Source organism: Magnolia sinica, chromosome 10, assembly GCF_029962835.1.
Source record: "Magnolia sinica isolate HGM2019 chromosome 10, MsV1, whole genome shotgun sequence".
Lineage (NCBI taxonomy): Eukaryota > Viridiplantae > Streptophyta > Magnoliopsida > Magnoliales > Magnoliaceae > Magnolia > Magnolia sinica.
In genome coordinates, this window is record NC_080582.1 from 2,996,717 (window position 1) to 3,012,896 (window position 16,180).

General features: G+C 38.6%; 1 protein-coding gene and 2 long non-coding RNA genes across 4 annotated transcripts; 2 read left to right on the forward strand and 1 right to left on the reverse strand.

Annotated features, from left to right (window-relative positions):
* The first annotated feature begins 381 nt into the window (after positions 1-381).
* LOC131257318 (uncharacterized) lies at positions 382-775 on the forward strand. The gene is made up of 2 exons (XR_009177310.1): positions 382-506; positions 620-775. It is a non-coding gene; the product is annotated as an uncharacterized LOC131257318 (long non-coding RNA).
* Positions 776-3,658: 2,883 nt separating this feature from the next.
* Positions 3,659-4,984, forward strand: LOC131257319 (uncharacterized). Its single transcript, XR_009177311.1, has 3 exons — positions 3,659-4,359; positions 4,554-4,632; positions 4,782-4,984. It is a non-coding gene; the product is annotated as an uncharacterized LOC131257319 (long non-coding RNA).
* Positions 4,985-6,776: 1,792 nt separating this feature from the next.
* Positions 6,777-15,409, reverse strand: LOC131257772 (caffeic acid 3-O-methyltransferase-like). Of its 2 annotated transcripts, none has more exons than XM_058258657.1 (4): positions 14,931-15,409; positions 12,990-13,300; positions 11,425-11,489; positions 6,777-7,227 (listed from the first exon to the last, which is right to left on the reverse strand). In XM_058258657.1, the coding sequence occupies exons 1-4, from the start codon at positions 15,344-15,346 to the stop codon at positions 6,910-6,912; spliced, it is 1,110 nt and encodes a 369-aa protein (XP_058114640.1). In that variant the 5' UTR covers positions 15,347-15,409; the 3' UTR covers positions 6,777-6,909. The 2 variants fall into 2 exon arrangements, with proteins under 2 accessions (XP_058114640.1, XP_058114641.1); XM_058258658.1 differs by having other exon boundaries at positions 6,777-7,209; positions 14,931-15,408.
* Positions 15,410-16,180: the final 771 nt, after the last annotated feature.

Sequence of the window (16,180 nt, forward strand, 5' to 3'; positions counted from 1 at the left end):
TGGCCATTTTGACTGTCCACTTGGTTCTCCTGGTGCTGGGGATTGTGCTTCATGTGTTGGTGGGTTTAATGATATCAACTACTAGCTTGTTCCATTTTCTATGTGCTTTTTTCTTTTTCTTTGAGTCTGATCTTGATTGTTATTATAGCATCAATGCTTGAAATAACACTAACTTCACCTTTTGGTATTTCTATTTCTTTCAAGAAGTTTGGTGTATGGTACATTCGTCATATGGCCTGCAACTGCACAACAGTGTTGAAGCTTTGTTTGAAGAGTCAGTAGTGAATAAGGCTTTAAAGCCCATTCATCAAAAAGGTATGAATTTGTGTTGGCGCAAGTTGTGAATCTGATGTAATGATGAGATTTCATACAATGTAATGTAGGTTACCATCCTATCCATTTAATTTAAGATGATTTGGATGTCACAGGTATAAGGTAATTGAGGAAGTTGGGGATGGTACCTTGGAACTATATGGCAAGCTGTATACAAGCTAACTAGTGAGGTGGTAAGTGCCTTCAAACTTCTCAAATGCAATGTAGTGTCCCTACTCATATTAAAGAATTCTTTTAGTTGCTTACTTGATTGCTAGTTTAACTGGTTGTGGTTTTTTCTTAGTAGGTTGTGGGTTTGTTGTATATGAAGTTCGATCAATAATGGTAACTCCCTCTCCTTTTTGTTGCATTGTAAAAAGAAATACATTTGCTTGGTTTGCTGGTTGCAGGTGGTTTAGCTGAAAATCATATCTACTTTGCAAACCATGTCAAGATTTCTAGACGTTGTTATATTAAACGTAAGGCGTGTTTAGATGCAAGGCATGCTCAGTTGAATTGAACTAAAGGAAACAAAGAAAAATGGAAAAAAAAAAAACCAATGTTGAATCAGGTATCATTATTCTAATTTGAATGAGGTTGGCATTGCATATCATGTATTTTAATTCAGACTCAAAATCATCTGAATTTGCAGTTTCGGTCCTTTTTTTTTTTCAATTCCTCTCTGTTAAGCTTTAATTCCTATGATCCAAAATCAATTATCATTCTACATACTATTCAAATTTAAATTCAATTATCAATCAGAGCAAACTTGGATACTATTCAATATGTTCTTATTTATGAAATATCTGGCTGTTTCATCATCCTATTGACTCTGTTCTATGTTAAACTTCAATCTTATCAATGTCATAGGTTCTTGAGTTTGAATGCAAAGCAATCATTGGTTAACCATTACTGATTATTATTTTTTATGTAAAATGTTTTGAGTTCCTTCGGTTGTTAATGCACATTCCATGAATGGCTAATGCAGGCCCATGATGGGAAAGGACCTACATTTCTTGGATCATCATGCTAATACGTCAGGTAGCACAGCTTGAAAATTTATTTTAAATGATAATACTTCCCAAAGAACTCATAGAAGGGTCAAGATGTTTGAACTTTGTGGATCTATACTTTCAAGCCATATTGAATGAGAATGGTAATTACCTATCTGCACTGAAAATTAATTTTCCGTTAGTGATTGTTCTTAATTGTTACAAGCTCTTGTTCTATCAGGGCCCAATCAGATCCAAGAAAAAGTTCCTAACCATACAATCTTTGTCCTTTTTCCTAGGCTTGTTACTGTATTTTTTTCCTTAACTGTTTACTCGTCGGCCATTGATTGAAGGATTAGGAACTTCCAATCTGGGGACATTCTCTGTCCAAATTGAAACCCATTAGAGCTATAGTCTAGAATATCACTAGCCGAGACGGATTGTAACAGACTCATGACTTGTTTTAGTATAAATGGTAGAACATTGTTTTTAAGTTTTAACTAGAGATCTGATTTGCGGTCTTTCTTTTGTAGTAGAAGTTACTTGGCATGTGTGAGGCAAATGGATGTGACATAGTGAGTGGGCACTAATGCAAGTTCATTTATGAATGGTATGAGATGTTTGGATGATATTTTCAAATTATAGCATGACGATGTCTACATCTTTTCCTACCAATCTTCTATACTTCAATATGACTTCTGTAATGTTTGATCATAATATTTCATGAAACTTGGATCAGTTCACATTCAATGAATTGCAATTCATTTGGATTGAGCATCCGAAAGCACTCAAGTTTTGTTATTCCACTTAGGATTGGGAAATCCACTACAGTGAAACACCAAGATGGACCAAAAATTTTGTTTTTTTTTTATTTTTATTTATTTATTTATTTATTTATTTTATTTTATTGAAAAAAGGAGATTTCATTAAGGAAAAAAGAACACTAATGTTTTGTACTTCATAATTTCATACATGTATATGCATGTATGAATTCATAGTGGACATAAATTTGTTTTTTTTTTTTCTCCTGACATTGCTTGTGTGTTCTACAACCATTGAGCATGATGAGCTATTTGTTTAGCTGTTCCTAAACTGCATCTCTTTAGATTTGCTTGTGGGCACCCCATTTTTGATTGTGTAACAGAGTGTAATAGATGATATGCAGGCACTTACAAATTACATAAATTGCATGCAAGCCATACAAGTCAAATTAAACTGTTCAAATAATGGTTCTCAGTTTAGATATATCATGAACCAAAATGTACACTATCTGATTGTCTGACTATCAAAATAGTGAACATTTATTGGATGATTAAAAATGTTTTCATGCCCAACGGTCCTATTGGCATAAACAAGTGTCCATGGATTAGAAGCTAGGATTGTTTTATCAGGATTTACTGCCTATTTCATGGCCTTCGTGTATGTCTGCATTTGTTTCAAGTTGTCCATGGTTTATTGGCGAATGTTGCCATCTGATCATCCTGCTCTATGTCAGAATGTGACCGTTTGGATGATTTGGTTTCTGAATTTTCTTTTATCAGTGGCACTTTTTGAGCCTTTCTTTGATATCTTATTTGAACTTCAAACTTATAGTCCAATTACATGCTTTGGAGCATGTTATTGACTATTTTAACAAGGCACTGAAGGGCTCAAGTATAGATCTATCATAAGCTGGTATCTCTGTGTAGATTGATCTTGGGAAACAAACAATTACATGACCGCCACTACTAAGGTAATTTTTTCTTATTCCCTAGTTTTAAGCTATTTTTAGCTTTTACACTGCAATACCAACATTTCATGGATTCTTTCACGTCCGTTCGGGTGGGATATGACCTTTTTTATGAGAGCTGTCCATGCCAGTTTTTGAGAATTGGGTGCAGCAAGTGGGTCCCATTAATCTTAAAATTAGTGAAGATCTCAAAGTTGTCAATCTATACTCTTGGGAATTGAGCAGTAGGTGGGCTCATCAATCTTAACATTGCTTAATTCCAAGACCCAAATTTGCTAATCTCAGCTTTTGGGAATAGGGGGCAGAAGGTGGGCCCATCAATGTTGGAATTGGTCACTACTTGAAGGCTCCAAAGTTGCCCTCAATCTTGGAATTTGACCAATCTTTGAAGAGCCCGAGTCAGTTCATATTCCTAGATTGGCTAAACAATGAAATAATCCAAATGCATGTAATCATGCAGCAAGGTGATGCATTCAGGTTCATTCATTGCAGGGAAGATGATTCATGTGTTTAGCCTAAGAAGGAAGAGGCTAACTAATTGGGTATTTTCTACTAGGAATAGAAAATAGTACAAAGTACAAACAATGTTAACGTTGGTGAGGAGGCATTTTGGAGAATAAGATTGCATAAATACTGAAATAGGTAAAATATAATAAAATTTCATGATATGTGCTGCAACCAAACATTACCATAAACAAATAGGCATTCTATGGGATGCTTTGCAAGCGCTTGCACCACTCCCATGAATCTAGCTATCGGACTGTGGTATCCACTTGAAAACAGAGCAATGGTCCAAATTCCACGGCGAAGCTCATAATAGCTAGATGGTCAGGGTTGTCCCATCACTGCGGGGTTTTCCCAACAGTCCATTCATGCAGTGGCCCATAAGATCTACATCCCCGGTCACCATACATGCATAGAACTAATATGTCAAGCCGTTGCAGGGCTCGTGTTAGCTTCCCTTGCATCGCACAAACATGGAGTTGAGTTGCCATTAGTGTTTTTCTCCCATTACAAGCATTGATTATTGAGTTGTAAGATATTTATTCAGAAAAGGACAGAACTTTGCTGTATTAAGCAAGTAACTGATTGCATTTTCAAGACTGTCCTTTTCATCTCTATGGGCCATTTTGAGAAATTTCATTTTCATTATTGGACAGCGGAAATTTCCTTGCTCATGTGTCTGGAAAATATGATTGCTTCTTAGTCTATTGCTTCTTAGCTAAATTGCAAATCCAAAGCTCAAGTGAAGTATGTGGATCAAAGGAAACTTGTGCAATGATCAGAACGAGTGAAGTCTGTGGATTTGCATCCAGTAGAACCATGGTAATTTTAATTATATTAAAAAAGATATCTCTGACCATTTGGACATCTGATTTTTACACACCTCACTACCTCTTGAGTGGGGATGGAGATAAAGGTGCACCAACTTGGTGCATGCACTGTGAACTGAAGTCAGTGCTTAGTTTGTATCAGGGAATGATTAAGTAATTTTCATTTAAATTTTTTTGGATTGACAGCTCGCTCTCTGTATTTGCACTGCATCCTTTATATTTCAGAGTACCAGCACTTTCAGAAAATATGCCAGAGGATATTAAGGTGCGCTTCTTTAAGATTTTTCTTTATCATGTTAGCGTTTGCAAAACATGCTTGGTTGTTCATCAATCTGTGTTGGTTATTTCAGTTTCAATGCAATAGAAAATGTATGTTATGTTGATACTGAATTTTTATATCCTCTCTACTAGCAGCAAGAAATCTTGAAGGAAAAAAGAACGGCTAGATGGAAAGGTATTGCCTCCTGCAAAATAGAGAGAAATGTAAAGGAGATTGGTGCAAAGGGAAGAGGATCTTTGTAGCACGTGTCAGATTTGGGATATTCATCAGTTGGGGACCAGACTCACCAAGAAAAGAATGATGACCTTTTCTTTGTATTCTCAGCATTATTGTAATTGTAATTGTAATTGATGCATTATTGAATGAATGAATGAATGATTGTGCAGGTGGTAATTGAATGAATGAATGAATGATAATAATTTTTTTAAAATGTAGACAATAGCTACGGATAATATTTGTAGCTAAAAGTAGTGCTGGATCTGTAGCTGTTATTAAATTCGGCATATTGCTACGGATCCAGCACTACTTTTAGCTACAAATATTATCCGTAGCTATATGTACTTTTCGCTATAGAAATGATTGCTACGGATTATATCTGTAGCTATTGTAAGCTATAGCTACGGATTAAATCCGTAGCTATATATTTTAGACCTATGGCTACGGCACCTATGGCTACGGTCGTGCTACGGACTAAAATCGTAGCCATAGGCTTTTAGCTATGGCTTTTATCCATAGCCTTTGCTCAGTTTTTTAGTAGTATTGCCTTGGTATGGCATCAAGTACTCATTACACCGTATTCATGATAAGCCTTGGTAAGGCTAGTGATTTTCTTATTGAGCATGTTTCTCTCCTTATATCTCCTAATATTCTTCCGTGCACCATTATCACACACTTTCACCACCGTCTGAGCTTCTATAAGCTTATGCATGATTGATGCGTGCAAGAAACTCTAGGCAGGCGTCGTAGCAACAGAGCGTGGAGTAGAGTTGAGTTTCAGGACTCCAGTATTATGGACTTCTTCCTCTTTTCCTATTTCCTTATGAATGACCTTTTGAACTTGATGTAAACTTGTAGAAGTTCAAATTCATAGTGGATTTTGTGATGTGTGCCTTAATTATTCTCATATATACTTGTTGTGATCTTGGGTATGCTCATATTAGAATGATTATACTGTTATGGAAATCTTCCTTATAAGATCCCAGGATCGGAACCTGCCTCAGGAGCCGAGAATGGGGTACTACGGAGGCTATTGCGGCCAGAACCGGCTATGGGATTCTTTGTGAGTTCGGTTACCGAATCTGGGGCGTGACAATAACAGAAGCGGCAAGGGACCCATCAACCCCCATTCCCTAGAATATTTGGCGCACCATGTGAGCAATTCAGCAAATAAGGTGGATGCTCAATCTTTCTTGTAGCCACATCTATTGTGAAGGGAATTCGGTAGCCGATGCATTGGCGAGGCAAGCTAGTGAAGGATGCCCAGAAACGATATTTCATTCTTGCTCTCTCCTTTCGAGGTTAGTTAGGGGCTTACTAGTTCTTGATAATACGGGCTTAGGGTCTCTCAAAAATCTTTGATCTTTGATGTTAATTCTTTTTCTAGCATACGCCAGCTGGCCTTTCGGCTCGTTTCAGGAAGCAATTGGTCGCTCCTCTTTCCTTTTTTGTGTTTTTCTTCTCTATTTAGCTCAATTAGGGGGTACATAATAGGTGAGGCCTGTATCTTTTTATTGGGAACCACCCGAAGGGCTGTAAATTTCGGTGATTAATGAATTCATGGCATGAGCCATGTTAGTATATTGCTTGTGTTAGTATTGCTTGTAACTTCATTTTCTTCATAGCAGAAGTTTGCCTCATGGTTTTTTTTTACTCTTGTTGGGGTTTTTCCACGTATATTGTCTTGTGGTTTGTTGGTATGCTTTGATTCTATTTTTAGATTATATTTCTTCTTGTTTATCGTTTGTGAGTGAGACCGGAAATTGGATCTCGGTTCACTTGGGTGTTGATGTGCTGTACAATACACTTCATATTCAACAGTCCACATGTGCAACCCATTTTTGGCACATGTGCATCAACTTTTGCTACATTTTGGAAGAATTGTTTATGATGCAAAAAAGAACCGCGTCACATACATAAATAGTGCATCCACTCTTGAAGTTTTATTCTTTCAATTAAAAAAGCATATACCAGACCACTGGAAACTGCGCAAACATAGGACATTGAAGGAAAAAAGAAAAGATATGTAGGCTACCAAGCTAAAAATCACACAGTTTTGTAGCATTCCATGACCCCAAGGTTACATGCAAAACTCACAAGGCTAAGACCAGCAAAACCAGCTATCTTCGCCAATTCTTCCAATTCCTTCACGGTCCTCATCTTCCCTTCGCTCCAGGCTATCTCGATCACATCAAACTGGAGGGTGTCCTGAGCACCCACATCGTTCTTTATTTCTTCTGGAAGAACATTTTCCACAATGATCACCTTTCCAGAGTCAGGCAGTGCTTTGTAGCAGTTCTTTAGAATTTGGAGGCACTGCTCATCCGTCCAATGCGAGAATATCCACTTCATAGTATACAAACTCTTTAGTAAATTTGTTAAAAACACATCCACTTCATAGTTATACAAACTCTTCAGTAAATTTGTTACAAACACATTGCAAACAGAATTCATTTCTATGAGATCGTTAAAGAAAATACTTACAATAAAATGACAGCTTCACCTAATTGGGAATTCATTTATTTTGTTGGAAAATATTTTCCAAGAATTATCATTCATGAAAAGTTGTACAAAGTTTTCCTTGCCTACTCTCTCTCTCTCTCTCTCTCTCTCTCTCTCTCTCTCTCTCTCTCTCTCTCTCTCTCTCTCTCTCTCTCCATTGTGATAGACAGAATGTATTTTGTTGGGGGGGGGGGGGGGGAGGGGGGGGGGGGGGGGTTTGCATGGGGTTTAATTAGGGTATAAATATTGGGTGTTTTCACAGTATAGAATATAAATATTACTTATGGGGTCGAATTAGAATTACATAAGAAAAAAGTTTGTCATATCATTTAAACTGGTTTAATATATCATTGTATGAATTTACCACAATGTATTCCAAAAACGATACAATGTACTTTCTGATTATTATTATTGTTATTATTTTTAGCTTTAATTCAGTGTTGAGTTCAATGAAAATTTTTGTAGATGATACATTCAGATAAAATGTTAAGGGCCCGTTCCGGTAAAAGTAGATGTTACTTTTTCTAGTTTCAGCAGCAGCTAAGTAACTTATTTGGGATAAGAAAGTTTGGTTTAGGATCAATTATAAGTAACTTCAAGTTTTTTTTAAAAAAAAGTTACTAAATCACTTCAGCTTAACATGTAGAAACCAAGATAAGCAACTTGTGGCATACGTAGCCTTTCTTAAGTAACCAACGATTATAGATCCCAGTTAGCAAATGCCATGCAACAAAAAATGATACCGAAAATATAAAAAGGCGGTCCAACATTCAGTCAACGAAATAGAAACTCTAAAAAGAAGGTAATGATAATTCATGTTTGATATAACTTTAATTAAAAATTGACCCAGTGAAAAAAGTGGGTACGTGTGTGCATATATGTATCTGTATATTGGATATGAATAAAATCAAAACACAAAACTTCAATTAAAATAGATTTCTATGTACATTAGTAACAACATACATCTGTAATGAACCATGGTAATAAAATCATTTGTTCCGCTCTTTGATCCTGTTTTTTTTTTGAAAGAAGGCACGAAATTCCATTTCTAACAACAAATTTACAAGATTCGGGAAACCTAGACAAAAAGGACCCGGGAATCCTATCGTAAAGTACCGAAGCCAAAAAAGAAACTAAGCTGGCCTACGACAACTAAGGCCTGATGGACCCTAGATCGACCTTATCCAGGAAGAGAAAACCTCTAACTAGAGTGGGGAGGGCAGTGTAGGATATGAGGAGGCAAGAGGATTGCTCTTGACTACCCAACTTCGCCATCACATCCGCAAGAGCGTTACCTTCCCTAAGGATGTGGGTAAACTTCACTTGCCCCGACGCCACCAATTGGTTGATTCTGGAAATCAAACATTTCCATTTCCAGCCAGGAAAGGCCCTCCCCGTGAGAAAGTCAATGAGCTGAGAGTTTGATTCAACAATGATGTTTTTCAGACCCTTGGAAAAACAAAGAAGCAGCCCATCATGAATTGCCCTGAGCTCAGCATGGACATTGGACCCCGATCCGTAACCTTCGTGGAAAGCAAAAAAGGAACGCCCCACTTTTGTCTCTACAAATTCCGCCGCCGCCAGATGGGCCAGGGTTGCCCAAGGCCGAGCCGCTCTTTGATCCTTTATTTCCAATTAATCCATCTATAAATTTGCAGCTCTCCACTAATTTCTTTTCACCTTCTACTCAATTCTATCAATCAGGCAACGAGATTTGCTCTAATCTTTCAATCACTTTCAAATGCTTTTAGTTTTCTATCAAAATAAGTTTATTTGTAAGAAAAAGCTTAATTCAATTTGAAAAAAGTTTTTTTTTTCCTTCTTTTTTATATTCTTATTTGTGTTCCAAGTATATATGGTGTTTTAAACGTTATTTCGATAGTAAATATGGTTTGAATACTTGGAAACTGCGACAACATTCAATCCATGGGTCTATTTTGTTACATTCTCAGACAACATTTCACCTTTTACCCTGTAGGGTTTGATATGTGTTAGGACAACTCACTCTAGATGACAGTGTTAATCGACTGCGTTCAGGCTTTGTTTTTCAAGCTCCGCTCACTACTTCACAGCTAGCTTTAAAAGAAGGTGGCCTTAGCCCAACTTTAAAACTATTGAGAAGCGTGAAAGTGTGAGCCCTTAAGATCTGACAATCTACACGATATGGAACCCTCACAAAGCAGGAGATTAACGCTCCAACGGCCTGCCTATCTACTACTGGAGCAGATGGATCTATTCACACCTCTGATCCTACGGTATAGATGGCTCCGGATCACGATCTATGGATTAGATCGTCCCAAGGACAAGCCAAACTGGACAGATTATTGTGCACACTATAGCTCCCTGTATACTCTCAGTATTTCTTATGATTGATACTATATTACGAGAGAAAAGCTCATCTCTTTCTATAAGAAAGGAAGGAGATGGGATGAGACCAGATTATCCGGTCTTCTCCATTTCACTCATTCTCCCATCCAAAATCAAATTTAATTTTGAATTTGAAATCTTAAAAGAAAGGAAGAAGCTGGAAGAAGCCTAAACTTATGGGACCCACCCACTAGTGATTGCTCACCAGTGGGCCCCACTGGCCTACATCCAACAAAAACTACTGAGGGCGCTAGTGCGCAATAGCTTTGGAGCAACCAGCAAGCAACGGCTTTGAAGCTGTTGCTTGCTTTCGAAGCCACTAAGCTGGCTCATTCATATGATGTACCCAAGTTTATGGATTAGGTGTCTGTCCTTGCGACTGCAGACATGCAGGCATGGACTTGCACATGGGCTGGAGAAGAAAACCAGATGTGCATGAAGCTGTGTCCTGAGCCTTGTCTATTCTGTAGTTGGAAAACCTCACAAAACTCAACTCAAACACGATTGTGTTGTACTTGACTCGACTGAATAATATTTAAACAAATAATACATATTTAAAGTATTATTCAGATATAATATAAGTAAAATAGCAAATTTAATTGGACTAATCTGTTGTTACTTTGTTGGTTAAGAACGTGTTTCTTTGGAGAATTGTGCCCTCCATTTTTATTATAAGAAACTAAATTGGCCCAGAGTGGCTTGGCTGAAGATATTCATCTGGAAACCTCACCAAATCAGCTTCACTCGCCTGAGTTTTGAGTTAAGTCAGCGAGTTTCAAAACAATGGTATATAGTACACTAGGCTTGGAACTGGGAAGCTTAGTGGGCCATCATCTCTATGCCTTAACAGTACCCGTACCCGTACCCTTAGATGGTTCTCCATCATCGCCTCCACATATATACCCCTCTCCTGCCAAGCAAAGATCATAGAAGCCAGAGGCCCTCCGAGACCTGGGCCTCCACTCCAAACGAAGTAGCATATTGCCCTTTTCCATTATCAAATGGAGAAGGCTAGTAGTAGGCTGGGTGAAACTGGACGTGGATGAGTCGCTGTCAGGGAAACCCGGGCCTTTTGGGTAGTGGGGGTAGTCCGTCGCCATGATAAAGGCAACCTCATCTTTGCATTCTCCAAAGGTTTTGTTCTTCGAACTAACTTTCAGGTGGAAGTAAAGGCATTAGTGGACGGAATGAATCTCTGCCTGGATATATAAAGGATGTCACATGATTCAAGTGGAAAACGACTCGGAAGCAGCAGTGGGCTTATTTTCTAATGCAAGTCCAACTCCATGGAGCATCTACTACTGGAAAAAGAAAATTGAAATTATGTAGGGAATGGCTGTTATCACAATTCAGCACATTCGGAGGGAAGTTAATAGAGTAGCAGATGGGTTAGCTCGTCTGGGCAGCGAAAGCCAACTGGACAAGGAGTTTGACCAGATTGCTGTCCTCCCGCTCTTGATCAGAGGGGATCTCTTCCTTGACCGAGCAGGCCCATGAATGGTTAGGGAAACATAGCGTTGTTCTGCACAGTTAAATTATAGGTTATAATAGGCTGCTCCTTCTCCTTTTTGTCTCGGAGGGCTAGCCCAATTTGTATATCATCTGTACAGTTTCATCAGTGTTTATTGTATCAATACATGTTTTCAGTTTTTTTTTTTTTTTTTTTATAAAAAAAACAACATCTCAGCTTACCTTAAATAAAATGGCTTCTGCACTTGGAACGCTGGCAAACATATCTCCTCCAACATGCTCCACACCTGTAATGAAAAGTCTTGTCTTTTCACTTCCATCCCAACAAAAAAGCGAATATAAGGGCCCGTTTGGTACATATTAATTAAGGAGATCCTGTTGATTTTGAATGGTTGCATCTCCATCTCTTCCCATTTGGAAATACTCAGACCCCGTTTGGTACATGGCTAAAAATGTTCACTCTCATTTTAGCCAACAGCACTATGTATTAGAGATCTTGATTCTCAAACATAATGAGTTCACATTATCAGTCATTACATATCAGAGATCGAGATCTATAATATGTAATTACTATTAACTAAAATGAGATGCATCTACCAAACAGGTCCTTGTACTTTCTATTTTTAATAATTTTTTGGCGGTTTTTAACCTCTTGTTCTGCATTATTCCCATCCAACTCATGAATCTGATCAGAGTTTTGTGTTAGGTGATTGTTATGGTAGTGCCAACCTTTTGAACTGGTTGGATCTCACACACACATCACAAGTTGAAAAAAACTGCTGTTGTAGACATGAGAGTGCAATCAGTTATATTTGAGCTAGCACTCCACATCTATGTATTAAGACTTGAATGAGGCTGGTGAGACTCGTCCAAGTCGATTCAGACCCAGTCAAATCCGATCCAGTTCAATACCACAAGTCCTCAAGTCACCCTTTACACTGGCAAGTTAGGTTGATTCATCCCTGATGTAGCATGGGCGGCGGACACTTTCATGTCCAAGATGGCCAGAGAAGGCCCGATTGGAGGTGGAAGTGATCTAGACTGTCAGAACCTTAAAATAGGCATATCTTACAAACCGGAATGAGTTATTTGATACACCATATATGATTTTGGCTAGGAGAAGCTACTTTATCCAACCAACCCCTTATGTTGGGTTGCCCATGCCGAATTTGCAAGATCCCATCAGATTGGCAGTTGAAAATCCTTTCTATCTCCATTTTTACTATTTATAGTAAGTTTTAATTGGAACACAACTTTTGATCCATTGAGTTTTAAGAGTTGTGTCCAACATGAGAAGTGCTTAGAAAAATTAGGAGAACAAAGTGGTTAGGCCAAATAGGACACTTGCAATTTTTATCCAAAAACCATGAGGTCTAGTGGAAATCACGACCGTCTATAAGTTTACTATTTATGGTAAGTCACGGTTTCAGGGAGTTTGATTTGAAACTTCTTACCAGGGTTTATGTCACTATTTAAGGATTTGTAAATAATTTATTATCAATCAGTTTATTTCAGATTTTATTAGAATTTATTTCTATTTTCTCTCTCCTCAAAGATTCGAGGAATTTCTGTGAGGAGTCTAGAGAAGCTCCGTGGATTCGGAGTAATTATTCCCTAAGGAAGACAGTGCTCAACCTCATCTAGTTCTAATTATTCCCTAAGGAAGACATCGCTCAACCTCATCTAGTTCATCCCTGCGTCAATCCCTTACTCGAGCAAGTCCAAACTAGACTCGTGATTAATCTGAGATGCCTTGCTACATATAAAAATCATATTCTAAACTATACCTGGGTAGTTAGGTGCAGTGGCGACGACTTCTGGCAAATCGAAATTGAGTCCCTTGATATGAGGGTACTTTGAGATAATCATGTTAAGCGAGGCTCCCGTCCCACCTCCAACGTCGACCAACTCCTTGATTCCTTCAAACCCTTTGTAGGTCTCTAAGATTCTTGGCAAGACAATGGTGGAGTGGTCCCACATCGCCTTATAAAAGAGCTCGCTGAATTTCAGCACCGTGGAGATGTACTCATATGAGGACTTCCCATGGGCTCTGATGAATGGTAGCCCCCCTTCAAGAACAGCATCTTTCACGTGGTGCCTGGTCATTTGAAACACCAAAAAGACCGTGTGCCAACCTTAGTAGAACATGGAGGCCTGATAATGTGCAACTGGGATAAAAAAACTTTTCAAGGAATGGACAAAAAACTCTTTTTAAAATTATTTTTACATAACTGCCCATTATTTTAACACATGGACCTTCAGTCAGGTGAGCTAATGGACTATTACCATGCACGTTTGAATGTTAAGGGGGCAAACTGACTTCTTTGTCTCTTCCCAATGTCTTAACCCATGCGACATTGAGACAATGATTAATTCAGCGAAAATAATGGAGCAGAAGCATGCAGTTTGCATGTAACTTAGATTATAATGGCAGGATGCGTTTTGTGGGGGCACAGTCATGTAGTGTCCATATAACATCCACTCGGTCCATCCTTTTGGACCGTCCATGGAAGGACATGAGGACAAAACATTAGCCACATCTAAAACTTAAGTGAGCCACATGACAGAAAATAATGGGATGTAATGCATACCTTCGGAAATTTCGTCGTTCATTGTTACCTGTGTGATGGCTCACCAAAGCATTGGATCTGCTTCTTTCTTTTTTTTTTCTTTTTTTGTTTCCCGACATTTCACCGGCTCATGAATCATATCACAAAGGCATTATGGTGGACCACACCATACGAAACTGTGGGATTGGATGGATAGGGTTGAAAACTTGTTGGGGGCACAAAGGTTTTGGATCAAGCTGATATATGTGTCTTCTCTTCAGCCAGGTCCATGTGACCTTGACTATGTGACCTTATGAACAAGTTAGATGGCAAATAAACATCACGGCAGGCTCTGATTTAGATTTTAACAGTTGGAACCATTATCCCCATGGTTTCTATGGCATGGTCACTTTGGATCTTCCTCATTTTTTGGCTCATACTCTACGTTGAGCTGGAAAAATGGCTGAAAGTCTTGGATAAAACACGTAAATCATGGAGCGCCCATAGTGTTGTGCCATGGGTAAATGCAGCAACCGGTCTCCCATTAGCTTATGCGTGCCAGCCACGCTGGGCCACTGTGATGTTTAATATCAATCACCAACTACACTAATTTCTTCAAATAATTTTTAGGCGTAGGTGCAAGATGATGTAAATCTAAAACTCAAGTGAGCCACACGGCTGGAGACTGCGTATTAAATACCCACCGTTCAAACAGTCATGGGTCTTTAATGTTTGCGACTGGTCAATCACTCTCTTAAATTTAGGTCATGGACTCAAAAGTGAGGCAGATCTGAAGCTTAAGTAAGTCATAGAGAAAGAAAACAGTGAAAATATACAACATAGATAATTGGAACACTCGTGGCCCAGTCGTAATGTTTCTCAGAAATCATCCCATCCACCAAATTTTCCCAAGGTGTGGACCGAAAATGAGGCGGATCCAATACTCATGGGCCACCTTGGAAGTGAATCCTCACCTTGGAAGACACCTCTCTGTGTTTTAAAGTCATACCAAGATGATGTAGCCCACCGTGATGTTCAAGACAAATCCAAAGTCATAAGCATCACGAAGGTGGCCCGCCTGATTGGTTGGTTGCATGAAAAATGGTTACGAGAGGTCTATCTATCTGCTGTATTGGCCATTTGTTTTAAAGGCACACCAAGCATTTATCAGCTGCTTACCACATATCGAGAAAGACCCGATCTTGTACCAAAAGAGTCATGGTCGCAAGGGACGCACCCTCTTGATTTTTAACGAGGAACTTGCATACAGATGCCAAACCATAGACCCTTTCCACGCACCCGTCAGCACGAGTGCGGGAAGTGCATGTGAGAACAGAGAAGCTAGCAAGGAGACGCAGGACACGATCGAGGGTGGCAGCTGCGTCATGTTGGTTGGATGTGGGAAGGTGAGAGGCAATCTCGGAAGCAGAGAGGGGAGCCCCTTGCCCACATTTGGAAATGATCTCAAACACATCGAGTTCGATGAGAGCTTTGATAGCCATTGGGAGGACAGAAGCAATGGAAAGTTGCATGGCGAATTTCCAATCTTCTTCGAAGGTGTCGGGTGAGTTTGAATGATCGGAAATCGAACCCATATCTGATTGGATAACGGATAGGTGAGAATGTGAGGATATGTGAGTGAAGATTTCGTTGGCTGGGATGGAGTTTGTCAGGCTATTTATCGTCTCGGCCAACCCACCGCGCACAGTTTTTTTTGTCTTCACGTTTATTTATTTATTTATTTAATGAAATGGGACCGCTACCTATGGGCTCCGATTTTTGCTGTCCTTGATTGCTTTGTACCCTCTTGGACAGAGAACTTACGCAAATACTGTTGCGGAACCGTGGAATTACGTAGAGATGAATTAAGCAAAGTATTCTAATTACACAGTTAAATGTAATCATAAATACTTTAAATTTAACGTAAAAAAGCCCACAGTTAAATCTAATCATAAATACTTTAAATTTAACGTAAAAAAGCCCTTACGGATAACAACCACAACACAAAGCAACACTAATGCACTATAAAAGTAAAAAATTATAAGAAATAAATCACATGATGAATTAGAAAGAAATAAATCACATGATGAATTAGAAAGCCTGATCCGAACAAGCTACAAATCACATAATGAATTAAAAAGCTACCCCTATTGCTTGATTCGAACAAGCTACATATCACATGATGAATTAGAAAGCCGCATATACCCATATTTCCAATTACACACATATATATAGTCCATGTAAGAATTACCATGTTACCCATCCGTTTTGGATTATTATTTTGGAATGTGAGCTCAAAAATAATTTATAGAAAACACAATGGTGCAATTAAATGCCCACACTATCGTGAGCTTCTTAGGCGCATTGTAATGTTTATTTGCCACCCAACTAACCCATTGATTACGTCACCAAAGATATGGAAAAACATA